At 43.1% G+C, this 27,938-nt stretch overlaps 1 protein-coding gene and 1 non-coding gene across 6 annotated transcripts in view; both read right to left on the bottom strand.

The window, feature by feature from the left end:
- The window catches only part of RNF149 (ring finger protein 149), a 42,674-nt gene extending 15,570 nt beyond the window's left edge, over nucleotides 1-27,104 (bottom strand). For all 5 annotated transcript variants that reach the window (XM_057743489.1, XM_057743487.1, XM_057743485.1 and 2 more), the window contains exons 1-7: nucleotides 26,507-27,104; nucleotides 16,803-17,053; nucleotides 15,736-15,804; nucleotides 11,325-11,407; nucleotides 8,856-8,952; nucleotides 4,942-5,140; nucleotides 479-2,578 (exon numbers count right to left, since the gene is read on the bottom strand). In XM_057743489.1, coding sequence (XP_057599472.1) covers nucleotides 2,535-2,578; nucleotides 4,942-5,140; nucleotides 8,856-8,952; nucleotides 11,325-11,407; nucleotides 15,736-15,804; nucleotides 16,803-17,053; nucleotides 26,507-26,966 — 1,203 coding nt within the window. In that variant the 5' untranslated portion in view covers nucleotides 26,967-27,104 and the 3' untranslated portion in view covers nucleotides 479-2,534. The remainder of the gene's footprint in view (nucleotides 1-478; nucleotides 2,579-4,941; nucleotides 5,141-8,855; nucleotides 8,953-11,324; nucleotides 11,408-15,735; nucleotides 15,805-16,802; nucleotides 17,054-26,506) is intronic.
- LOC130857934 (small nucleolar RNA SNORD89) lies at nucleotides 284-397 on the bottom strand. The gene has a single exon (XR_009054928.1). It is a non-coding gene; the product is annotated as a small nucleolar RNA SNORD89 (small nucleolar RNA).
- Nucleotides 27,105-27,938: the final 834 nt, after the last annotated feature.

The following is a 27,938-nucleotide window of genomic DNA, read 5'->3' on the forward strand; positions in this document are numbered from 1 at the left end:
GTGCTCAAGAGAAGAGACTGTTGCCAAACTAAGCTACCTTATTGGGGAATTTGGTTATGCTAGGTATTTTGTCCAAGTGAAAACACACCCGGTTCCTAAAGGTCTATTGCTATTGTTTTCATGATTCTAGCAGTCTTTGATTTCAGCAAGTATATCATAAAGCACGTAGAGAGGTACTTATTGCATGTTTAAGCCCCAGAGTTGCCCAAGGTTCACTGATTATCTTTTCTTAAAAATGTGAGCTCACTGGAAAGGCTCGTCTTGGAAATCTTGCCCCGATGTTACTGAGGTCAGACCAGAGGTTCGCTTCAGGAGATTTTGTCATCGTGTGCCCAGAGAGAGCCAACTGCTGGGGGACACACTGCAATTCGGCCTTTTAGTGTCATCATCCCTCAGTAACTCCAGGGAGGGAGCAGTCTTTCAGGAAAGACTGCGTATCCAATACCCCTAAAAGGACAGCATGCATAAGAGCTATTACCTGCTCCAGGTGCTGTGTATACGCCCCTCCTCCGGGTGTTGTGGCTCTCAGATGGGAAACCTGGAAGCAGCAGGGCAGGCAGCAGTCTGCGGGGTGTTCACATCCATGGATACACTGCCCTCCTCCACGTGCTGCCTGAGGCTCTCACAGTTAGAAAGGAAAAATACTGTCTCGTGAACAAATCGTTTTCATGACAATTGTCAAGAGGAAAGTGATTACTGCCGCAAATAACATAACAATCTCTCTGGTTCACTAATCTTTCTTCAGTTACAGTCCCCCGATTACCAGCATTTTATCAACTTTATATTTCAGCAAAAATTCTGGTAGTATTTGACCCTTTATCATGTTTATTTCCACCTAAGAAAAACATATCAAAGGAAACATTTTCCTTTCGAAGTACTGAGAGTTTTCTGTCTTCTCTTGCTAACTTCTTTATCTTTTGTTAAAAACTTGTATATGTAGAGATGAAAAACGTAATTTTCCCAATGTATGTATAACTTAGGGTTCTAACTTCTGAGTTAAGGGGAGCTCTAGTTGTCAGCCACTGATTAAGAACTAATACTTCCATAATCATCAAAAACAATTTACCTTGATCTGTCGCAGTATTTTTAAAAGTCAGCTTCACTGGCTACTAGCAAGAATGAAAGCATTTTCCCCTAGTACGTGTCTTAAAATACAAAGAGCAAACAATCTGCTTGGTATAGAATCAAGGGCATATTTTCCTATCTGCAATGAACCACAGAAGGTGGATTTCAAAGATAATGGCTATTATGGAAACCTACTGAGGCTGTCTGTTGAAATGAGAGCTCGAAGTAAGACAATTTCTATTCCAATAGCTCCTCACAGGGAATCTGGCCTCAATTTACTTCAGTAAAACACTGTTAACTCACCTAACATTTCACTGAGTAGCTGGAATCAAAGTGTAGTAAGTAGTTTGGCTAAATAAACTTTACATCTTAGATACAGCTATAAGCATAAAAAATTTTAAATTATATATTCTCAATAAATGTTTATTTTTACCCACAAAGATATATGCAGTAACTAGTTTGAAAGCGACAAAGGACTACAATTTCAAGTTCTAAAAAAAATAACTTCCTCATCCTTGACGTCCATCTCTAAGAAGTGAGCAGAGCACGGTGTGTGTGTTTAATCGCTTAATCAGCTTAGAGAGCTGCCTCCAAAAGCTTGAGCAGCCCGCTCCCCCCACCTCCAACGAAGAACGTCAAACGAGTAAAGAGGACAGATGACTAAACAAGGTCACCACCATTAAGTCTGCCTTAAAATAAATCAAGAAAACTGGTTGCTTGTTTATTTTGTTACAAGAGCAATGAAAAGTCCCCATCTATCACCCTTTTAATTGTAAAGATTAAATTGCAGTTGGAATCAGTATATTCATCATTTACCCCCAAAAACGCCACATCAGTCTGTCTACTCCATTTCTTTAACAAGCAATGAAGAACTTCATGCTCGTGTGCAACACAGAATCTTAGCTTTTTTTATTTGTACAGAAAAAAAATGGATAAAACTTCCCTCCCCAGCAAGGCTGTTGGAAGAAATCAGGTAATAAAAGGGAGAAATGCAAATCCTAAAGTCAACCAGTGCTTTTCCCATAATTCCAAATAAAAAACAATGAAAGTGCTCTCAGGTTTGGAAATCTCTCTATAGTACAGAGGTGCAAGACTGATAGGTTTCTCTCATTACATTTACAAGTTTAATGTTCTAAAAAAGTCTTTCCTCCAGGGAAACCCATGTGATCAATTACTGAATATAATTACACAACTCCATTTCAACTAGTCTGAATTCAATGTGATTAGTCTAGAACCATCCTCGAGAAGACCGAATAATCTTATGATACGTTTTAGTAGATAAATATATGAAGACTAATCAAAAAGTCTCTTTAAGAATAAAATATCTTAGCCCTTTGTGTATCAAATCAGACCTGAAAGGCAAAAGAATGTACATTATTTTCACATATACAAACTATGCGCTAAAGTAAAAAAAATAAAATGTCCTTTAATTCAAGCCCAAGCTCTGTCCACTGCCAGCAGGTCGAGCACTAGGAGATGGGTCCTCCACACTGAAGGTCACTCCTGCCTGTTTCTACAACAAAAGCAACAAGAGCCAACGTTAGTTGGTTGGTATATTCTGAACTTCAATTACATAAACACTGTTAGATTTGGAGATCATAGTTCAAGAAACAAATTACAGAAAATTTAAAATAAAACGTACATGGAAAAACGACAACCTATTCCAGACAGACAGTCAGGAAACTATATAAACACCTTCCTCACACAGAGCATGAGAGGTTTTCTGGCCTAAGCATACTCATGTCAGCACGGTGCTGCAGAAAAGATGCGGGCTGAGCTGGTGGGATTAGAGTGTGCTTTCAAACACACAGCGATGTGTCACCGCCCATGGAAACAGTAGCTAGCATTTACTGGGCAATATTTATATTGACCCTACGAGCTAGAGACAAGTATGTTATTGTCCCCAGTCTGGAGACTGGAAATTGAGGCATAGAGAGGTTCAAACTGGTCTTTGAATCCAGTCGGATGTTACTAGGAAGAGGAGTACAAACTATTTCAACACAAAAGGTTTCTTATAGTAACAGAAAACTTCCTCAAATAGAGGAGAACCAAATATGTGTGAGCTCACCTACAATCGGCCCTGAGGTCAAGTAAGACGAGAGAGGAGCCGCCTCGTGCAGACGCGTTCTCCAGGGAGTGGGCTACCATTAATAAACCCCCACATTCATTTCCTAGATGCTCCTGAGGGTCTAGTAAATGTTAGCTCAGCTGCACGTGAAGCTACATTATACTGATTAAACTAATATAAGCAGACATTATACTAAAGTACTAATACTATATACTAAAGTACTAACACTAAAGTACTAATGTCTGCTTAAAAGAATTGATTTTTTTCCAATTTAATAGTTCTCAATGATACTGTTATGATTATAAGGTAGAAAGAACATTAACGTATTAAATTACCTGTCAAATTTACTGGTGAACAAATACTTGGAAATTTAGTTTAGGATAAGATCTTTACCTGTCCTGAAATATCTCAAGGGTAGCCAAGTACTAGAAGAAACAAATTTCGTTTCCTTTCTGGAGACTGAAGGCAATAGCAAACAATACAATGGTACGCACTTAGGCTCAAAGCAATGGAATTCCTAAAAACAAGAATCGTCTATAAATGGAACTATGCCTCACAAGGTGGTGCAGTCCCAGCAGGAGAGCTGGTTAGAGGAACTCCTATGAGATCCATCCTTCCACTTCCTCATTCTCTGAAATTCACTGTCCCTTTTTCTTATTACACAAGGCATTCTAATTTCCTCCTCTGGTACTGGTTTAAAACTTTTCTCATATTTCTATCTTTGCCCCCCAGATTCTAAAAATGTGCAAAAAAACAAACTGATTCAGTTTGAATATTACTGATTTGGAAAAATATGCTTCCTCTTCCAGGATGGCAAAATTCAAAAGTAGAAGCATCAATTCCTCCCAGTTAAAATAATCTATAAATTAATTCAACTATAATTAAACATCATGGGATTTTCTTATACACAGCAAGTTGATTTTAAGATTAATCTTAAAAAATGAAGAGTAATTCAGAATTTTTTTAAAAAAGAATAAAGATGAAGGAATCTGCCTTGCAAAGATCAAAACATATTATTCACAAGTAATTATCACTAAACAATGGACAAGTGGTTAAACATTTGGGGAAAACAGGTTAAATCTCCCCTTAAACTACGTGGATTAAAGATTTAAATGTAAAATACAAAACCACAAATGTTAGTAAAGTATAAGTTAATAACCGTGAGATGAGAAAGACTCGCCTAAGTTCACATGCTCTCAAAGGCAGCATCATGAAAGAACGAGAAGCTAGACTAGATAAAAATCAAAATGAAGACCAAAGAGCTCTTAGAATCAATATGAAAAAACTAGTTTCTCCAGAGAAAAATAAGCTAAGGATGAAATAATGAGCAACTCAGGAAAGAAGAAATATAAATAACCGACAGATATGGAGAGAAGGTAGTTGCATCAGGAATTTAAAAAATGCAATTCACTATTTTATCTATGAGGAGGACCGAAAACAGACAGGTGGTAAATATACACACAAAATGATTTCAAAGTGTTACTGATGGTAAAAGTCCATCAGCAGGATGTGGTTTACAGAAATTACAGTGAATCCAAAATGTAATGCTACGCAGCTGTACCAAATCACATGTCTTGTCTACTGATACAGAAAAGGCTTCATACCTTAAGAGGGAAAAAACAGGTCCCCTAACGGAACATAAGTAATATTCTCCTCATCCTTAAACAGAAAACAAACATCTGAAATATATGTATCGAAATGGAAAAAAGGTATTTGCACCTTATGTGTTTCTTCACTTTCTTTCAACCACTGATGACGTCATTTTGCTTGATAACGTCATTTTGCTTGATAACCTGCAAGTGACTCACCCAGCAAGGTTGTGCTTTCACCTGCATCCTCTTTAAAACTGGCCTCACAGGGCGGCGCAGGATCACTGGTGGAGGGCGACGCTGAGCTGCCTGAATCACTTCTGTCACCATCTGGGAAAGCAAGACTCAAATCTGCAGCCGAAACGCCCCCGGGGGGAGATTCTGGGGCAGGCGTCTCCTGCACGTCCTCAAGCTCTCCCTTGAGTGTTAGAGCAAAGAAAATACCTTTTCTCAGTGACACGATCAAGCTCATCTACTGTCTTTTGCTCATAATTTATATTTACTTTTATACACAAACAAAACATGGCAAAAAGCACATCTGTCTTCTTTATTTAGCATCACCAGAAAACGAGTTACTTCTCAATAAGCAGCTTTTCAGACCTAAATCCTTTTCCTCTAAAAACCATTTTTTCCCCTTGATACAAACAATGCCACCATTTAAACTGTTTATTGACAGAAAGTGAATTTTTGTCACAAACGCACTTTCCTGCCTCCCTGAACAGCCTGGCTGGTTGCTGGTCACTAAGTCCGGAGCCCTGAGCTAGAATTACCACCCTAATTGCTGCCAGGTGCCAGGGCTTCAGAGACAAGCAGGTCATCCTTGCATTCATTTAAAGATAACCAGTTCCGCTCCTTCCTTATAGAAAGGGTGTCTATCAGCTGCCAGTTTGACTCGCTTCCCCATTTGCTGGTTTAAAGAAAATGAGATCATGAACGTCAGGGCAGGAGTCTCTACAAGCATCACTACGTCAAGTCTCAAGATTCGGGGCCCATGCAGAAACCTTTACTGATTAATGCCAGAGTCAAAGCAGTGTTGTAATAGACAAAACTGTTGGTGAATGACCAACCAAAGGTGTGTGTGTGTGTCCCTGAGAACCTCAGCTGAGACTGAGAACACCACACAGTCATGCCACCCACTCCTGGGGCCCGCAGGGCCAAGGGCACTGCGGCCCCCACTGCTGGCTAGACCTGTGTTCTAGAACCCTCTCCCCACTCCTGGACACCATGTGGCTCTTTGCCTTCTCAGAGGCAACCAAACACCCCCAGAAGAGACTCCTGACACACCAACCAACAAATTCTGCTGAGCTGCCATGGCATCTGAGCTCCCACTGAGCTCGCCCTAATCTGTTTTTCCAGGTACTTGTCTAAATACCTGCCGAACTGAACTACCTGCCCATCTCAAACTGCACCTGGTCACTCCCTGTGATACACTAACCCTTTAACAGCTCAGATGCGCCTCCCAAAACCCCTCCCTGTTTCTTCCCACATGCAGCTGGCAGGGTCAAAGCCTCCTCCCTCTGTGCCCCACACTCTTCAAACAGGCCTCCTTGGCCAGTGGGGTGGGGTGCAGGCCTGGCCCCGCCCCCACCAGCACATAAAGCGGAACCCCCAGGAGCCTGCAAGCAGAAGGGCTGCGTCTTATCCAACTTCGTCTCCCCAGAGGCAAGTTCAGACCCAGCACCTTATGCAGCACTCCCCTGATGAATGCCTGCCCCGTGACTGAACACAGCAGTGACTAGAGACACATCAAAGTGGTTACAGCTGCAAAGCGAAGGGCCACTGAAGTCTGAAGGCCGGCCGGCCGTTCTCACTGCGGTCACGTCCTTGGAAATGAGAACTAGTTACCATACGCGCGTGAACATCTATACAATCCAATGCAGGAGGGGCCCATGGGCCTAGAGAAAATGTTGGATTTGTCAAAGAATTTAAAAAAAAAGTTAAAGGCAAGGCAAATTAAGTTTGATTTAAAGTTACTGTAGGTTTCTTCGAAAAAAGAAAGCAAACTTAATTCTAGCTTTCTGAAATTAACATTTTGAAAGCAATCCAAGCTGATGTAAAATGAAGAGCCTGGATTTTTAACCCATGAAATATACATGGAGATGTATTTCCAAAAGCAAAACTCACTCATGAGGATTAAACTCTCAATGCTAAGGTCAGTGACATGCCTTTTACACAAACGTTTAGAAATGAAAAGCAGGTTTAAAATGACTGACAAAGAAAACAAAAGGAGCTTCAGAGTGTTACCTACGAGAGGAAAAGACAAAGAAGGAAAACTCTGCGAGGAAACCCCTGTCTCACTCCCTGGGTGCTACTGTTTCCAGTGCGGGCCCAGGAAGGCGCTCGGGGCAGAGGGGGACGAGTCTCCACACCAAGGAGAACCGCCGGTTATTAAAAGCTATGAATGTGAGAAAGTCTAGAGCAAAGATACATTTCCCAGCCCTCCAGGCAGATGAGTTTCCAGGCACACAGCTCTGCTGCTGCCCCCTCCGTGTACCTATGGCAAGGCCTCTGAACTCACACTTGAAAATGACAACTCACAGAAGATCATGCTGGTTACTAAGGCACCGCGTGGGTCCCTCAGCTCTCCTTTGAAGATATGCTGAACTAGAAAATGAAAAATCCTCCGAAGGGGGCCTGCAGCCTTGAGGGCTGTTATGGCTTCAAGTCACATAAAATCGTTACCATAAAAAATCTCTTTGTAGTTTCTGCCTTTGTAATAAATGCTGCAAAACCCTCTGTTTAGCAATAAGAAAAATATATTTGATATTTAAATTACTTCTTAAAAAGACCTTTGTTTCAAAACTATATTTAATCAAGAATACCTTGGGACTTCCTAGGTGGCGCAGTGGTTAAGAATCCCCCTGCCAATGCAGGGGACATGGGTTCCAGCCCTGCTCTGGGAAGATTCCACATGCCACGCAGCAACTAAGCCCGTGCGCCACAACGATTGAGCCTGTGCTCTAGAGGCCGTGAGCCACAACTAACTGAGCCCATGTGCTGCAACTACTGAAGCCCACACGCCTAGAGCCTGTGCTCCGCAACAAGAGAAGCCACTACAATGAGGAGCCTGCACACCACAATGAAGAGTAGCCCCTGCTCACAGCAACTAGAGAAAGCCTGTGTGCAGCAACGAAGACCCAATGCAGCCAATAAGTAAAAAAAAAAAAAAAAAAAAAACCTTGAAACATTAATAGATTATATGAAGACTCTAAAAATATAACCATCTAGGAAAATCTGGGTTTTTTTTTTTCCCCTCTAAATCCCTCCCCTTTTTGGGAGTTAAGAGCTTGGACCCTGAAAGTAAGCAAGCTTGCATCTGAAAGCTGATTCCCCATTACCTTGCCACGTGACCTTAGGTGAGTTACTTCTCTCTAAGCTCAAGTTTCTAGTTAGTAAAACAGGGACAGTCACAGCGCTTCCCTCCCAGAGTGGCTGGAGGAGTCAATGTAGTAACTCACGTAAGGCACTGGCACACGGCTACGATGATCCATGCTCTTTCACTCTGCCCTCCCGTCTCTGTTTTCTGAGGAAGGTCCTGTGACCATCTCAGTATCACAAAGTGATGGAGCACATTCAGTGCAAAATGAATTTCCCTGCAGTATCTGACCCTGAAACCCAGATGTCTGGAGAGCTGGTGTCAAGAGATGTTGGCTTTAGCTTCCGCGTATGTAAAATGTGCACCTCTGCACGAGGCTCCTTCCATCTCAGACATTTTATAATAATTCTTGTTTATGTAACACTGACTAGCACCTACACACCCTGCAGTGTATCACACCACATCTTTCAAAGATACCTAAGTATCAATAACTACAACTCTAAGGAAACACCTAGCGTATTATTCTATAATCACAAATTTCGTTGATTTGGGGGAATGTCTTAAGAATTCACTTTTTTTTAATTTATTTATTTTTTTATTTTTTTATTTTTTTGGGGGTACACCAGGTTCAATCATCTGTTTTTATACACATATCCCCGAAGAATTCACTTTTAATAAAGAGGAGAATTTCTTTAGGAACACCAGGACGCTAGAAGGAGCATATTGTCCACTCCTCCTGCCTCTGGTCAAGAACAGAATTGAATCACTGGGGGAGAATGGGGGGCAGAGATTGAATATAAACAAAAATGTAACAAACCCAATATCCCAGGGCTTTGATGACATCAAGTTTACACATTGGACACGTGCGGTGATCCAAAAGCCATGGGTCAATGCATATTCTATGAAAAATATGCCTAAAAAAATTAAGTATGTGTTAATGTTTTAAAATAAATGTTTATATCTTATAAAGGAAATAACACATTCTACCAACTCATCTTCTCATTACAAGTTAAATGTCATCAAATCAACTTTCCAGTCTATCCACTTACCCTGGGTAGTTACCTATTCTACTTTCCATGTTAAATAGAATCTGGCACTAAGAGGGAAGTTCCCCCTTCACTGCATAAAAAGCATCGTTTATTTTCACATCATTCTAGCATGTATTTTTATGTGTCTCTGTAAGCCTTTGGGAATAAATGTGGCCTACGGTAACCGGTAACCCAAGAGTAAATAGTAACAAACATCCTAAACTGATAGTATCTTACATATAAGTCTATAAAATGATTCCAATGGAGTAACAACGAAATAGTAACACAGTCAATCTTTGGGTTGCAGGCTAAAAAAAACACATTTTTTTGTCATGTATTTTTGTAGCATCTACATTTTTCTAGAATGAACACATCACTTTCAGAATCAAAGAAAGAAAAATCACATATGAATTTTCTTCTTTCCTATCTGTACTGCAGGTAAGCAGGTGTGGGTACTGGAGCCACACAGATCAGGCTTGGACACCAGCTGTGCGCCTGATGCTGTGACTCTGAACTAGCTCCTGAGGCCGCTCTGTGCCTCCAGCGTAGGCTGTTCTGAGGAGTGAATGTATGATGTGGTTACCAGGGTTCTGGGCGCAATAAATCCTCAGTAACTTTTCATTATTATTACTGTCCTTGTCCGAAGACCCTTCCTTGGAAGGGAAATCTGCCAAAGCAGTTAAAAATAGCAGCAGGTAATGACGTGACCCTGGACCACATAAGGTCCAGCCCAGCTTGTCTCGTGACCTTTCCATCCTCCAACTGAAACTAAAACTGACCTACAGGAATCCCTGTGAAAAAAACAAAATAAACATGTGGGCCTTCTTCAGAAATTTGTTGAAATAAATCATGGGAGAAAATGGGGGCGGGGGAGTAAAACCCCGCAAAGGAGACCAGGATAGGTGTGCGTGTAACTCGTCTGCTTGCGAGGCTCCAGTGCAAATCCCAGCTGGGCTGTCAGGAGGGTCTGGACTTCCTATAAAAGGAAATCAGCCTCAGGCTGCTCACTGTGTGGCATCCAAGTCAGAAAGACTTGCCCTGAACTAGCCTAGAGTAAACATTCTTTTCTATTTTAATAATTTTCTACAGGACACCATCACCCAACACAGACCCCAATTCATGAAGTACCAGCACACCAACCCATATAAACGTCTGTAGATTTAAGTTCACTATCTTCATGCAGGAAAATGAATTTTGTTATTCTGATCCTCACTCCATTTCCTCTACAGGAACTTCTGAGAACTGAATCTGGGATATACACAAAAACACTTTGCAAACATAAAGCAAGACACAATTACATATTAGTAATGACCTGCTTCTAATAGGTGGGAAGTATAATTAAAATTGACCAGCTTTAAAACATAGTCTTTTTACACCTTTCTGCTAACAAAGCAATATTTTTAAAAAGTTATCAGTTATCTCATTATTGAAAAGGAAATATAACTTCCTGTTGTTAAAAAAAAAAGTAATTAATAGAGGAATTCCCTGGCAGTCCAGTGGTTAGAACTCTACGCTCTCACTGTCAAGGGCCTGGGTTCAATCTCTGGTCAGGGAACTAAGATCCCACAAGCCATGAGGTGAGGCAAAAGAAAAAAAAAAGGCCAAAATGAAATAAGGGAGGAATATTTATTTCACACAGCCCCAAAAAGAACCCAAACCCAGGGTGCAAATAATAGCAGAGCCTAATCTAAGAAAAAAGGCACCTCAGTAGAAAATAATAGACAAAGATACATAACCAGGAAATGTCTTTAAAAATAACATTTCTAATAACTGTCTGGGAAAATGCTCATTAGTTTAAAACATAAGTATTAAAATATTTAAATGTTAAAAAAAAAAAAGAAATAGCAAAGCCTGAGTCAGGTCTGCTGGCTGCTCCTGGACCTCTCCTCCGGGGCCTTCACCTGTTGGGCTTTGGTTTCCTTTCTCCCAACACAGCTGACTTTCTACATCACTAAATGTATAGTATAGATTCCCAGGACCCTGATGAAGCCTGGCTTATAAGACTAAAAACTGATCTGTGACAAAAGGACATAATGGGTCTTAACGGTCACCTAAAGTCTCCAAGCAAAGCAATTTTAAAGTAAAGCAACTTGGGAGGAGCCTTGAAGACTTTGAGCTTCTTTTCTAAAAGGTGAGATGATCACAAGATATCCTCTGATAGCAAGATCTTCATATCATTCAAAGACATGTTAAGTCTTGGTCAGAAATCTGAAACTTGTCTAGTAACTTTTAACATCTCAGAAAGCAAAAGAACTTACTTGCATGGCAGAATCCTGATAACATCCTTTCCTTTAAAATTTTCAATACACACTGCACAACTTTCAGCATCAACATCGATTCCCTGTAAAAAAAGAAGAGGAAAGAATTTACTGTATCCTTAGTAAATACTATACTCTTGGTAAAACTTACAACAACAATAAAAACAAAACAAACCCAAAACTCAGTACAACCTGGGTAAAACAACCATGAATTCTAGTCTACATTGGTACATCCTGAAATTAAACACAGATAATTTCTACTTGGTATTTATGTTTACCACTGTCAAGGGATTTTTTTTAAAGAATTTGACTGAAAAAGAAAAAATTTCATCACCTACCTTATCAGACACAAATTATGTTTAAATTCTAAGCTATTGTTCATTTTTTTTAAGTGATTATATTTTAGGGCTGACAATATTTTAAAGACTGTAGTGATATTTTAAATGCCTGCTTTATTATAATAAATTATTTTTCAAATATAAAACTTAAAAAGAGAATGAATATCTAATTAGCCACATGTTTTCTGGAATCGTTAAAAACACAAAACAAAAGCACTTTCATTAGAATTTGCTAAAGAACAGTTATAACTTGCAGATGAGAAAATGCAAATGGCTAAATATCTGAATATATTCACCTCACCAGTGATAAAAGAATCACAAATTAAAACAAGTTACCTTTTTTTAATATATCAAATTAACAAAGGTATAAAGAAATAAAAATTTCCAGTGAAGAAGCAGTCTTGTGACAAAATTTCAATTTCTGAGATCTGTGGGTCACAGACCTTTTTGGTGGTGTGAGCCCTCCCCTAACTTCCCTGGGTACCCCCTGGATCTATCTACCTGGCTTCAGCCCAACAACCAAAGTAGGCACAGCCGGCCTGGTCACCTGACCCAAAACAGGCCAATGAGACTCTTCCTCTCAGGACTCTGGGATAGGGATTCAGGAGCTACCAATGAGTGTCTATAACTTTAGCAAGTTAATTTTATGGGACGCAGCTTCACAGCCATCATGTAATTATTTAAAAATATCTTTAGCCACATGGGTCACTTGTTAAAAACCAAGCAGTAGGGCTTCCCAGGTGGCAAGGCGGTTGAGAATCCGCCTGCCAATGCAGAGGATATGGGTTCGATCCCTGGGCCGGGATGATCCCACATGCCGCAGAGCAACTTAGCCCATGTGCCACAACTACTGAACCTGTGCTCTAGAGCCTGCAAGCCACAACTATTGAGCCCATATGCCACAACTACTGAAGCCTGCACGCCTAGAGCCTGTGCTCTGCAACAAGAGAAGCCACCACAATGAGAAGCCCATGCACTGCAACTAAGAGTAGTCTCCGCTCTCCACAGCTAGAGAAAGCCCACGCACAGCAATGAAGACCCAACGCAGCAAATAAAATTAATTAAAAAAAATTAAAAAAACAACAAAAAAAAAAACCAAGCAGTAAAAACTGATTTTATATGCAGATACTGCTATCCAAGACTGTATTAAAATTAACTTTGTAAGAGTACTTAAAACTATATGTTGCAACTAAACTTTATCACCTTTTGTCACATGCCAGGCAAGGATGAATTTTTACTTCCCTAATGGTTTGCAAGCTTATACATTACGGGGATCGAGTCCACAAGAAAAGAAAAATTAGAAAACAAACTTAGTCTCCAGAACTGGACAAGATGTAAATTTACGAAAAAACACAGTATTTTTTTGTACAAGTTTAAAATGTAAAATGGCCAGAAAATTCACGTGTATACCTCATGGACTATTTATGGATCCTCTTTTTTTTTTTTTAACCATATTGCTGACAACTTTCAAAAAACAGTCCATGGAAGCACATTTTCAAAAATGTTCTGTACAGGAAGAGGATAATATCAATTTACTTACGTACTCAAAGATACCATGCAGTAAATTACACATATGAATCTATGTCTTCTCATATTTAAGGGCAGATTTCATGCCATAGAGAGTAAAAGACACATTCCAAGAGGAACATAAAACTCCATGCTTGCCACAGAACTGCCAGCTGAAGGTACAGTTTGTCCCTGCATTTGCTGGGGAGTCTCTCCCTAGGGACCCTTGTGATTTTAAATCAGATGTTAATCTTCCCATGAGACGGAATTTTTTTTTTTAACTTTTCCTTTTTAATACATCCATGCAGACAGAAACCAGGACCTTGCATCAAGTATGAGAATTCACTGTTATGACAATGTAAGGCATCCGGGCAGGAATGCAGCTAACAAGACAATTCCAAGAGTATCTTAATGTTAAATATTCCACATGAACCATTAATATCAGATTCCAAAGTTTTAAAATCAAAGGTCTATAAATTTAATTAGTGTTATTCAGAAGCTTTAATCCTTTAAGTAGGTCAGAGGAAGAGATATGGACCCAAGTGCACTTCCAGGGGAGTGGAGACGGGGTCGGGGGAAGGGTCGGGATGGACTAAGTCTCAACAACTTAGTTGAGGAGATAAAATGAAACTCCGAAGTACAGAACCAACCTGTAGCTATGTCAACACAGCCATCAACATTTCCCAGCACAGAAAATGGACCATTAAAAGAATAACTATTCCTGCATTAGCAACTGTTTTCCTTTTAAGGAACCTATCCTCTAAGAACTCAAGGTTCTGAGATGTAGGATTTGTCCTATTTCAAAAATGCTTCTGAACTCTGGTACGATTTTGGCCTTTTAAGTCTCATGTTGGCCATGTGAAAAAGTTTCTTTCTTTCTTTTTTTTTTTAATTAAATTCATTTATTTATTTATTGGCTGCATTGGGTCTTTGTTGCTGCACATAGGCTTTCTCTAGTTATAGAGATGAGTGGGGGCTACTCTTCATTGTGGTGTGCAGGCTTCTCGTGGTGGCTTCTCTTGTGGAGCACGGGCTCTAGGTGCGTGGGCTTCAGTAGCTGTGGCACATGGGCTCAAGAGTTGTGGCTCACAGGCTCTAGAGCGCAGTCTCAGTAGTTGTGGTACACAGGCTTAGTTGCTCTGCATGTGGCATCTTCCTGGGGCAGGGATGGAACCTGTGTCCCCTGCACTCTAGCAGGTGGATTCTTTTTTTTTTTTTTTGGGGGGGTACACCAGGTTCAATCATCTGTTTTTATACACATATCCCCGTATTCCCTCCCTTCCTTGACTCCCCCCCTCGAGTCCCCCCCACCCTCCCCGCCCCAGTCCTCTAAGGCATCTTCCATCCTCGAGTTGGACTCCCTTTGTTATACAACAACTTCCCACTGACTATTTTACAGTTGGTAGTATATATATGTCTGTGCTACTCTCTCACTTCGTCTCAGTTTTCCCTTCACCCCCCGCCCCCTCCCATACCTCGAGTTCTCCAGTCCATTCTCTGTATCTGCATCCTTGTTCTTGTCACTGAGTTCATCAGTACCATTTTTAGATTCCGTATATGTGAGTTAGCATACAATATTTGTCCTTCTCTTTCTGACTTACTTCACTATGTATGACAGATTAGCAGGTGGATTCTTAACCACTGTGCCACCTAGGAAGTCCCAAAAACGTTTCTTTTTTTAAAAAGGAGCTCTTTAGGGGCTTCTCTGGTGGTGCAGTGGTTAAGAATCCACCTGCCAATGAAGGGGACACAGGTTTGATCCCTGCCCCAGGAAGATACCACATGCAGAGCAACTAAGCCTGTGCTCCACAACTACTGAGACTGCGCTCTAGAGCCTGTGAGCCACAACTATTGAGCCCATGTGCTGCAACTATTGAAGCCCATGCGCCTAGAGCCCATGCTCCGCAACAAGAGAAGCCACCACAATGAGAAACCTGAGCACCACAACGAAGAGTAGCCCCTGCTCCCCGCAACTAGAGAAAGCCCACATGCAGCAACAGACCCAATGCAGCCAAAAATTAAAAAAATAATAATAAAGTAAATAATAATAAAAAAATAAATCTTAAAAAAAAAAAGTTTCAAAAACATCTTTTCTTCCCTTCTCCACAAATCCCAGTATTTTCTCCCTGTAATTAAGGGAGTCAGAGAGGAAGGACAGAGAGCGTCAGATTTAATGGAGATGGATTTACGCCTCGGGGTCTCCAGTAGAGACTGAAGCTTCTTGAGAGTCACCTGGGCACCACCCAGCTGGCTGCATCCGGCTAATGTGGCCACCTGAGTATCTGACACGTAGCCAGTGTGACCAAGGAACTGAGTTCTCAGTTTAATTCATTTACATTCAGATAGCCATATGTAGCTAGTGGTACCCTCTCAGGCAGCACAGGTCTGGAAGGCTCTTTACATATACAAGAGTGCTTCTGCCAACTCTTCTTTAACATAAACACACATGTCAAAGTTAACAGTAACTCAGACTAGCCAAAACTGGATGACCGATACCATGAGTTTAGACATATGAACAGATTTGTATTTTAGTTTAAACAAAATAAAAACAACCGCGAAAAGATTACCTTTTCTCCGTTCTTTACAGTATGAAGAGGGAGCTGCCCAATAACTTTCTCTGTTTCTTTCCTATGGCTCTTAGGGAGGAAATACATTATTACTACTATTGAAGGTTGTAAGTCACTATTTTAAAAAACTCATATAATATAAGCAAGCATATGGAAAAAATTTCATTTAAGAAGCAAAGTTAAATGACTACAATGAAAATAAAAAATTACCATTGCTGAAGTTCTAATGTACAGAACGGCCACATGCAACTTAAGAGCTGTTTGCTCAAGAATACTTATTTTCAATTCCATGTCTGAAGAAGAAACCAATCTTATGTTTAATTATTGGTAAGGATGTCGGCTGAGGAGGGGGCGCCAATACACTCATCTGTTAACGTCCCTAAAGAGACAGAGGCTTCCTAGTTGGAGGTAGAAGATGACCCAGAAATGAGCATCTACTGCCTGCAGAACCAGGAAGGGGGCGGTTCTCAAGACGACAGGTGAGTGAGTAACCCAAAGGGCCCTCCCCTCTGCTGTTACTGAGCTAGTGTCTCTGCAGATGAATGGCTCTGAATGCGGCTCCGTCACGGAGACAGGGAGGCCTGTTCTCTTTTGAAACACAGAACCAGGTCCCCCCCACCTCATGCCTTGCCTTTTTGTCATCCCTTTACATCTGGGAAGAGCAGAGGGTCTCTGCAGGAGTGAAACATCACCACATTTCCCACAGAACAGAAAGGTTAATGTATTCTAATTTAAAACTAATTTCAAAAAACCCCCCATATTAATATTTAAATATTTTGAGTGATATTGAAATTAGGAATATTGTCCAATAGTTTCAAGCAATATATATGGGAAATATTTACAAACTATCTTTTAACAAGCAAAGTTAAAGAGGGACAGGGACTTCCCTGGTGGCGCAGTGGTTAAGACTCCGAGCTCCCAATGCAGGGGGACCGAGTATGATCCCTGGTCAGGGGACTATATCCCATATGCATGCTGCAACTAAGAGCCTGCATACCACAGTTAAGGAGCCAGCATGCCACAACTAAGACCCAGTGCAACCAAATAAATAAATATTAAAAAATTACCTGACTTCCAAACTGTGAGCCAGTGTATAGGAAGCGCTGTATGTAGTAAAATATGAGCCAGGCCAATGAGATGATCATCATAGTGATGAAGGCAATGGCCACGAACACCACGGACTGGCCACTGATGAACTCCTGTACTTGCCGGGGGCCCACCCCTATGGTCACTGTGACCGGAATGTCTTTCTGCACCAGGTCCGCAATCTCTCTTCCTTTCGGGTAGCTAACCATGACGACCACTATATTTCCTGTTCCTGAAGGAAAGAACAAAGGAACCAGCATGAAGAACACACAATAAGCTACAGAGAAAGTATGGCTCCATGCACATACGACTGAAAACTGTGATAAAATGGATGATATTCAAGGAAAACCCAAGTTACCAACACTGGTCTCCAAGGAGAAAACAGACTGATTACGTAGGAAGAATAAATCACTAAGAACTGCCCCCTAGAAAACAAGAGCCCCCACCCCCACCCCGTGCAGTTTCACAGGTGAATCCTACCCCCCCAAACCTTAAAGGAGCAAGCAACATCAATGACATATAAAGTGTTCCACAGCACATTGAAAAAAATAAAAATAAATCTTAAAACATTTCTAAGATAATAAAACCAAACATGGTAATAAAAAACCAACAAAAGAACCACACAGACCAATTTCACTTGTGAATGTTAATAGGAATGTCTATTAATTAATGCGGGGAGGGTTGGGGGGGAATGAATTGGGAGATTGGGATACCAAATAGTACACTCTAAATATATGCAGTTTATTGTATGTAAACTGTATCTCAGTAAAAGTTCTTAAAAAACAAACACAAAAAACCTTGGGACTCCCCTGATGGCGCAGTGGTTGAGACTCCGAGCTCCCAATACAGGGGGCCTGGGTTCGATCCCTGGTCAGGCAACTAGACCCCACATGCATGCTGCAACTAAGAGTTCACATGCCACAACTAGGGAGCCCGCCTGCCACAACTAAGACCTGGTGCAACCAAATAAATACTAAAAAAAAAAAAAAAAAAAAAGCAAACAAAAATTCTGCTTCTAAAGTTCACTTAAGGGAAAAATAATCAAGAACAATTAGGAAATCTCTGTAAACAGTAAAACCTGAACTAGCCTTTATAGTCAAAGTATTGTAATTAAAACAGTGTGGCAGGAGCATATGAAGACACCAGAAAGGCGCAGAATAAGAAGCCCAGAAACTAGACGCAAATACATAAAAGACTTCAGTAAATGATAAAAGTGGAATTTCAAATCAATGGGGTAAAACGATCATTTTTTTTTTAACAGTGTGGGTGCAACTGAGTATCAACTGAGGCTAAAAAAGCTGCATCCCTTCTTTGCAACTTATACCAAAATAAATTCCAAAGAAATCCAAGATTTAAATGTATAAAAAAGAGAAAACAAAAAAGACCCAGAAGAAACATGGTAATTAAAAAATAAATAATAGTGAAGAAAAATCTTTTCAAGTGTAAAAAATCACCTCGGGACCTCTTTTAAAAAAAAAATTGAGCAACTAACCAATTATTATAAAAAAAATTTTTCTGCACTGACTAAAAGAGAACAAAATCGAGGACTCAAGATCAAAAGAGCAAATGGCCAGTGGGGGAAAAATACCTGTAACATCACAAAGATAAAAAACTAATTTCCTATAAGAAAAAGAGCAACCAAGAAACAAAGAAAATAAAGTCAGTCTACAGAAAAGAAAACAAATGGGTTAAAAACAAAAATAACAAACAGTGGCTTTAGTGAGATATAATTCACATGGCATAAAATTCACGCTTTTAAACAAGTGTACAAATCAATGGTTTTTAGTATATTCACAAAGGCTGTGCAACCAGCGCCACTACCTCATTTCATACCATTTTCATCACCCCCAAAAGAAATCCTGTACACATTAGCAGTCACTCCCCTCAAAAAGGATTTTAAACATATGAAAAGTCACGGTACAAATGAAAACACACCTAAAAGACTGGCAAACGTCAAAAAGTCTGATACACCGTATTGCCAAGAGCAAGCTCAAATGTGCATTCTTGCTGCAGGACTGAATTATTACAACCTGGTATGGAGGGCAACAGCTACTAAAAGGTTTTAAATGCACATGTCTCCTTGATCCAGCAATTCCGTATCCAAGAACTGAATTTCACAGATATGTTGTACGTATGTATTGAGGCAGTAGCTCGGTTAACACTGACGGGAGCCAAGACAGAAGAGGAAAAAAGCAGCATGTAATAATGTGTGGAAAAGAGGTTTACGTGGTCATATCAATACAGACCACCCCTGAAGGCTACCCCAGAGACTGGGGACCCTGACTACCTTGGCAGGGGGTGGGGGGAGAGCTGGGCACAGTAAAAATTCTCTACCAGGTGTACATAGTACCTATTCAAGAATGAACTTGAAAAATACTTTTAATAGGGGGCCCTAGGTGGCGCAGTGCTTAAGAATCTGCCTGCCAATGCAGGGGACACGAGTTCGATCCCTGCTCCAGGAAGATCCCACATGCCGTGGAGCAACTAAGCCCGTGCGCCACAACTATTGAGCCTGCGCTTTAGAGCCTGTGAGCCACAACTATTGAGCCTATGTGCTGCAACTGCTGAAGCCCACGGGCCTAGAGCCCGTGCTCCACAAGGAGAAGCCACAGCAATGAGGAGCCCGTGCACCACAACGAAGAGCAGCCCCCACTCACTGCAACTAAAGAAAGCCTGTACACAGCAACACAGACCCAACATCAGCCAATAAATATATAAACAAATTTTTTAAAAAACCTTTTAATATATACACTACTATGTATAAAATAGACAACTAATGAGAACCTACTGTATAGCACAGGGAACTCTACTCAATGCTCTGTGATGACCTAAATGAGAAGGAAATCCAAAAAAGAGGGGATATATGTATAGGTACAGCTGATTCACTTTGCTGCACAGCAGAAACTAACACGACATTGTAAAGCAACTATATTTCAATAAAAATTTTTTTTAAAAATTAACATAAAAACACATTTAAAGACTCTTCTCTGGTATTACACTGAAACCACATTCTAATACTATTTTATTGCAGAGAGAAACTTAATCTGTAGCAAATCCCCTGTGGCCCTCGGCTGTTGGGATTTAGTTACTGAAACACCAGAAGGGCACCCTTCTCAGGTGGCTCCTGTCTGGAGGCTGATCCTATGACCCAACTCTAAAACTGTCACTTGACAAGTACCGTAGCTGAGCGCTCACACAATCTACGACATCATCACTGGGGAGACTCAGCAAGGAGCAAGGCATTTCCTGCCTTCAGGGAAATAAACATCTAGCAGCGGAGAAAGGCAAATACAGAAACAATTAGGATACTTATACCACCTATGATTATGTGGTGCTTTATAAGCTGAAAGCCCTCTGTATAAATTAAGCGAGTTTCCTTTTGTGGAAAATTTCAAGCACATGCTACAGTAGAAAGGACAAGAAAATGGACCCCATGTACCTGTCTCACTTTTATACAGAAAACAAAATGTTTCTATGCTATGGTTACAGTTATAGTCGCTGGTACTCATAGAAGGATCTTTGTGTGAAGGGGGGAAAACCAACTCTGAAGCACTTTCACATCTGTATCTCACTTGGGACAGAAAGAGGCGTGCAATCATTTTACAGACAAGGGCTAAACACACTACCATCTGTAAAACAGACAGCTAGTGGGAACGTGCTGCATAGCACAGGGAGATCAGCTCAGTGCTCTGTGATGACCCAGATGGGTGGGATGGCAGGCCCAAGAGGGAGGGGATATAGGTATACATATAGCTGCTTCACGTGGCTGTACAGCAGAAACGAACACAACAATGTAAAGCAACTATACCCGCCCCCCCAAAAAAACACCTCCTTTTAAAAAAAAAAGAGAGTTGCTCAATGTCACATACCACCTGGAAAAGCCAGTTCCAGGGCCTGAAGCCCCAGGTCCTACATGTACCCTCCTCCCTGACCCCTTGTTTGGGAGGACACAGGCTTCAGGACCACCCAGGCTGGGCTTACATCTTCCTCTGACAGCCACTGTCTGGGTGCTCTGAGAGTAATTTCTTCAGCCGCAAAACAGAGATGAGAATTTTTCTATTTGGGACTGTCGCTTATTTAATGAGAATGTGTAATAAGAAAAAGCTGCAGAAATGAAGTGATCATTTTGTCTGGGATGGGAGGGAACTTTTTCCCTGGGAAGTGAGTGTATCTTGACGGACAGGAAGAGTTCACTGAGCAAAAGAAAGGTTTCTAGGCTGTGAAACTATCGTAAGAGCATATTTGGGATAGTGACTGGTCCGTTAGTGACTAAATACACATAAAGGTATCCTGTTTATCTCATTAGCCCCAGTGCCTCACGTACAACCCAGCACATATTAAGTGTTTAATAAATATTGAGTGAGAGACAGAGAATGAGCTGAGAACACCTGAACCCTCAAGGGAGGGGCTGCAGACACGCCGTGATTATCAGAAGGACACCCTGAACGGAACACATCTCCAATATCAATCTGAAATTTTTCACCTAGGAAATTCTTAGTTCACTAAGTTATAAGTAACCATTAAAAAAAAAATACTGTGTCTAGGCTGAGGGCTAAAATTTGCTACACTCTAAACATAGCAGCAAGATTGCTTCTGGGAACTACTTTAATAAAACTCAGGATGAAGACTTCTTTGATCCCATGATTGGCCTTCCTGGGACATGTGGGGATAAACTAGAGGTGGGGCAGTTGAGTAAACATGCACTAGCTCAGGGTCACTGGGTGCACAACCCCAAGGGGTGACGAACACAGGCCCCACGTCTGGCCCTGTCCTTCCCTCCTGATGCTTCCCTGGGCCAGTCCTAGAAAGCCCCAGCAGCAGGAGAGAAAAAGTCACAGCTGATTGTCAAACCAGCCGAATTTCTTCCCAGAAGGCACACTCAACTTCTTGGGACAGGGGAGCAAAAGCCCTTTGAATGTTTCTCTTCCCCAAGCCCCACAGTGCTACCAATCACACTTGACCAAAAAAGGACATCTTATGCAATGCCTGTCCCTCCCCAAAAGAAAACCTACAGACCTTGCCACTAACCGGAACACCGCTTGAAGGCAATTTGTTGTTACTCCTGTCTTACACGTAGCAGGACGTCTCGCACATAGCACGTGATTATAAACCTACTTGTCAAATCATAGTTCCCCTTACCACCTTGTCAAAAACAAACAGAAACTGTAAAAAAAAAATCTGTCTCAGTCAACAGCTTCAAAATTCTGGAGGGTCACATTCGAGTCTAGTGTACCATTTCTCCTTCCTAGGAAACTATTTAAAGTAGATTTCAACATTCTCTTGAAGGAGATGGTTACTACTAAAATATTTAAAGTAATGGCTTAGATTTCTGTTCTAGAAAATTGATATGGGCAGCAAGAAATACTTTTTAAAGCTCCAGCGAGAGAATCCCATGACCTTTCAGATCTTCTTTTTTCCAGTAAGTTAACTTCCATATATAATTGTCTCCATCCCTGCCCCCGACCTGGAAAATTCCTGGTGAAAGCGTTAAGATTCAGCACAGGTTCAGCTTTGCTTTCTCCACGCCTTTGAGTACACGATGCAGCAATGCCTCTTAAGCACACCTCTTTTTATCCACCTGCTATAATGTCTTTGTGGGCCCCTCCCCCTCACTAGACAAGGACTACAGTTCTTATTTATTAGTTTTTGCAGCTTCAGTGTCACACAGTGATGGCTCAAAAAAAAGGGTTTCTGTACAAATGAATCAACTTGAAAAACTGGTTTATCTTCCGGTATTATCCGTGAACTGATTTAATAAGAAGAATATCCGAGAGTCCCTTTGCAGGGGAGACAGTACACCAAACATGAATGGAAATGTCTCCAAAATGTGAAGCTATGATGTGAACAGAAACGTCTTTATGGTTGGCCAGGGTGAGTTAGGAGGACTCAAAAATATATGCAGTTCTCTCCTTGGAGTTTCACATTTTGTTCTGGATCATCTGGCTTGCTCAAGAATATTTTGTATTTGTCGGGTACAGTACTCGACAATCTTACTGAGAACTCTGCCATTTTCCCAAATGCATTACTTCACCTCAGGCCTTAGGTCCTTTGCAAGGCCACTCCCTTCACCCAAAAGGTCCTACAGTACCGCCACCCCCCCCCCCACCAATTGCCACACACACCCAGATACCTTCATCAACTTAAGCTGTCCTTCAGCACTCCATCTGTCCAGGAACTGAGTTCATTCCACCTTCTATGAGGCTGTGCGGTGCCATCTCTTCCTAGGGCACCAAAATCCACTCTAACCTCAAATCTAAATGTTTAGATTATTTGTGAGAGCATAGCATTCGAGATCACAGAGCATCATCCACTCATAATGGATTATTTACCATGCTCTGCAAACACAAAACGCACATCTCTCTTAAAGTAGGGACTTCTTATCACCTATGTCATCTCCTCTGGCCCCAACTCTGGCCCCTTCCCCAAACACGCCTCTGAGCCCTGCCAGTACCTGGCACTGACAGAACCAAAGTGCCAGTCTAAAGAGCCACTCAAGATGTCAGCTAAAGGATCAGCCTGTTGTTAACTAACAATCACCACATCAAGGCTGATCCTCTCCAAAAGCTTTCGTTTCAACGGTTTGACATACATCAGTTGTTACTCTTCTTGGTCAAACTGACTGGTAATCATCTTTGCACTGTATTTGCATCGGATGCCCTTTCTTTATGCTTTCTAAGCACCTGTGCATATAATTCTGTTGAGGTCCAAACCACATTGCCTGGAAAGGTCTGTTTATCGCTCCCACGAGGCTGTGAATTCCTCAAAGGCCAGCATGTGTCTTAGGCTTTTCCACCCCCAAGTAGGCGCCCTACTAGGCAGAATGGCTGCTCTATACATATCTGGCAAAGTAAAGGGAACCAACCTTGGGCATTACATTAACAGTCCTTACAGCTGTCCTAATAGAATATTATCTTAAATTCACGGTTTATTTTAGAACTGCAATGAAATATTGACTTAAACCCGAAATATCTTGTACTGGGTTTTAGTAGTCAAGCAACAGGTTTAAGAAAAATTGTTGAAATTCTGAGACCTGGGAGGAGAGTATCACGATTGGCTTTACACGCAGCCACCTCGGCCTATTCTGTGGAGCCCCAGCATCTCACAGGAACACTGAGAACCGCTGATCAGTGGTTTTTACTGGCTCTGGCCACACTGATGAAATGAGAGAAACCAAAAAGTCTGAGCTGCCATCAAGGCACGTTTCAAATTCAAGCCTGTCAAAGTTGGTACCTCTTCTGACTTAACTCCATTCATTCCATTCTTAATTCTAGTCCATCCTCAAAAAGCCATGATACATTTGTACCCTTGTCCCCAGTGGGACCTAGTTCTGAGAATGAGAGGGACATTCTTTTCCATTACCACTACAGTATAGGCCCTGATATTTCTGCTTGGACTAGACAACATCTAGGTGGGTTCCCTGTTTTCAGCTTTTCCTCTGTGTAACCCACTGGTCACACTGCTATCAAATTTGTCTCCCTTTAAGCCAGTGGTTCAAAACATTAAATGCTACTGTCATCCCCTCTGCCCCTGGACATTTGGCAATATATGCAAACATTTTTGTTCATCACAGCTGGAATCTTGTGGGTAGAGGCCAGGACAGGCCCCTGAAACAAAGAATGATCTGGCTGTAGATCATCATGTTACTGTGGGCCAGTCATTTAAATTCTTTGGGCATAAGTTTCCTCATCTGTAAAATGGGGTTAAAGTACCCACCTCAAAGGGCTGTCGGGGGGATTAAGTGGAGAACACTGATTCTGCATGGGGAACTTTCACACATTAAAAAAAAAAATTGCTAATACTGTGACTTTTGTCTTTTTTCTCAAACAGAATTATTCTCACTGTAAATGGCTAGCATGGACACTGATCATGGGAACAGAAGCTCACAAGAAGATGTAAAATAAACAAATTCGGTTTTTTCTGGGCCTGGACAGATTATATGTCAATAATGTAAGGAAGCAAGGTTGCTGAACCACGGTTAGCACAAGTGCGATTAGCACAAGTGGATGTTAATGTCATTACCAAACAACGCAGTAAACAGATTTAGAAAACTGTGGACTGATGGGCCTGCCACGGAAAAGAAAAAGTGCACATGAAGATGTAGACTCGGAAGTAATTTCAAGGACCCAGAGTCAGAGCATCCTCACACACTGCCCTCTTTTCTCTGACAGACCTCCGTCCACAGGATACCTCTGGAACGCAGTGTAAACTCCGACAGGACTCTTCACAAGAGGCTTGTAGAAACATGACGTGGGTACAGTGACAACTGAAATAATTGCACCAAAGGTGGTGCCTCGCCCAGTGCTACCACATGGACATCTGCTCCCATATCCTCCGCTAACCCACTTCCCCTCTGTTGCAACTGAGGAATTTCCCCTCTCCTGAGGTCAAACCCTCCGCCGCTGACGTGCTTCTCAAAGATCTGACTCTCTCCGTTACCTCTTCTCCATCCTAGACCTCTACCAGATCAGTCTACCGGACTTCAATATGCCTCACTGCCGCCCCACCCGCCCTCCCCTGCCCTGCCCTACAGGTTCCACCCACTTCTCAGCACCTCCCCAGCCCTCAACCATCTTGAAAGCCTTGTTATAACAGTCTCACTTCCTCACCTCTCAACTGACTTCCGTTCCATCATTCTGCTGAAACAGGCCAAATCCAAAGTCACTCTTCTGGCCTCATTTTACAGGTATTCTGAACTTGCATTCAAGAAGCCAAAACAGAACAAAACCCAAAAGCACAGGAAAAAGGATGTCTGACTTGCAGCAGCATAAACTTTAAAGATTTTAATCCCAGTAAGTTCAGAATGAGTTGTGATCTTAGAAGGCCTTCAAACTCTGCTGTGTGTACTGGTCGAATATCCCTTGGAATTCAGTTCTGAGGATGATAACCTTGTAAAATGCACCTTTTAAACTCTCCTGACTGCTTGACGATGCAACCTGTTGCCCCAGAAAACAGTGTGTGGAAGGGTCACCTTGCAATATATATACATATTTTGTCATGCCATGCAGCTTGTGGGATCCTAGCTCCCCGACCAGGGTTTGAACGAACCTGTGGCTCCCTACAGTGGAAGCAGAGTCTTAACCACTGGACTACCAGGTAAGTCCCAAGAGCAAGATCTTTTCCTACATGACCACAACTTTAAAATTCTCACCTAAACTCAAGACTCAATACGATTGGCAGTGGAGCCAGTATTATAACCTTCTATTTAGCAAGTGAGAAAACATACCCCAACTTAAGGCCAGGTTTTCCGACTCAGTTAAATCCAGATTGTCTCACTCAGAAGTTTAGAATATTGACATGTTTTATGAAAGTGAAGTGACACCAGAGTGTCACCAGGCCACCACCTTATGGGGTGAGGAGACAGATTCTGGAATGCCCTGGGAAAGAGCCTCCACCCCTGCCCCTTCTAACTTTGGGAAACGCCGAATGGCAAGGGACCCAGGACTAGGAATCACGAGTCTTTCCGCCAGGGAGAACCACAATCCTCCTCCCGCACAGGGCACCTCCCGTCACCTGAAGAGCCCAGGAAGAAGATCTAGTCTCGTCCGTAGGCTCGCCCCCCTGCTAAGAGCACCCGGGGGTCACACCGAGCCAGCCCAGCGCTTCCCTCGCAGTTCCCGACGGCCAGAGCCCATCGCCGCCGCCCCTCGGGGTCCCGGCGGAGGACCGCGGCGCCCCGGCGGCTCACCCGCGTGGGACATGGGCGAGGTGAGGTTCCCGTAGCGCTCCTCGTTGTACAGGACCACGGCCGAGGCGTTCCTCCGCGCCGCCGCCAACACCTTGTCCTTGAAGGTGCAGCCCCCGCGCGCCACCAGCGCGACCCAGGGCGCGGCCCCCCGGCCGCCGGGCACGAGGAAGCGCGTGCTGGGCGCGCAGCCCTCCGGGTCGCGGTCCTCGGCGCGCGGGACGCCCACCAGGCCCCGCGCGCCCTCCCTGGGGGAGCTCTCGCCGAAGCGGCCGTTCTCCGAGACGCTCCGCACGCTCCGATTCGTCTGCGGGTCCACGTACTCGGTGCTCACCACGGCCGAGTACCACTCAAGCGCCCGGCCCCGGGCCCCGGGCGCGCACAGGGCCAACGCCAGCAACGCCAGCGCGCCGCGGGCCCCGCCGCGGGCCTCGGGCCGCCACCGCCGCCGCCGCCGCACCATGGCCCCGCCGCTCGGCTGCCCAGGAGGGGGCCGGGCGGGAGCCGGAGGGCGCGCGCGTGCGAGGCCGCGGGAGCGCTCGCCGAGGCGCTCGGAGAAGCCGGCGCCGGCTGCCGAGCCGGGGAAGAGCCAGTCCCGGCGGCGGGCGGGGCTGCGGCGCACGCGCACCTGGAGGAGCCGCGAGAGGGGCGGGGAGAGGGCGGGGCCAGTGGGCGGGGCCGTGGCGCACGCACACCTGGAAGGGCGATGCGGACGGGGCCTAGCCTGGCCGTTCCCCCCGCGCAGAACCCTCCCCCCCGCCCCCCACCCCCCTTTCCCCGCCGGTGCCAGGCAAGCGGGCAGCCGACCGCTGAATCCCTTAGAGCTTGTATGGTTGCGTGCCGCCCGGCGGTCCCGGGAGCCCAGGACCCCGCGGGCCGAGGCGGGGGTGTGGGCAGGTCACGGCACGGCTTGCGCCGCCGCTGCCCCGGTGGCCAGGAGCCGAGCTTGTGCAACAGGATCTCTAGCGCCCCGAAGCCAGGGGAAGTGACCGCCGGAGACACGGGAAAGTTCGCCAGCCGGCTGAGAGGCGTGGGAGCGCGGTTGTGTAAAATCGCTGAACGGATGTTTATGAACAATGTACTGTGCAGGGCACGTGGCAGAGGCCTTGCTTGTCTAAGACGTTGAAAAACAGCTTAAAAACTCCCAAGCTGCGCAGATTCTCCAGATACCTTCTGTTACGATTTGGTAATGCTAATTGATTTTGGTATTTTGTGTATAGCCTAGTTTTTGAAGTAAGCGCATCAAACTACTTGTATAGATGAGCACCTGACTGCTACTGCAATAAGTACAAAGAAAGAGAAAATTTATTGTTTGGAAATAAAAACTGGGTGATAGTCCATATGAAACTTCCCTGGGAAGGGAGCCTTAATGCTACAGGAAAAGAAGTTTAGAACACTGATTTCTGACTGACTCATCTTCCTTCTTTGCACAAGG

The sequence above is a fragment of the Hippopotamus amphibius genome, chromosome 7, assembly GCF_030028045.1.
Source record: "Hippopotamus amphibius kiboko isolate mHipAmp2 chromosome 7, mHipAmp2.hap2, whole genome shotgun sequence".
Taxonomy (NCBI): Eukaryota; Metazoa; Chordata; class Mammalia; order Artiodactyla; family Hippopotamidae; genus Hippopotamus; species Hippopotamus amphibius.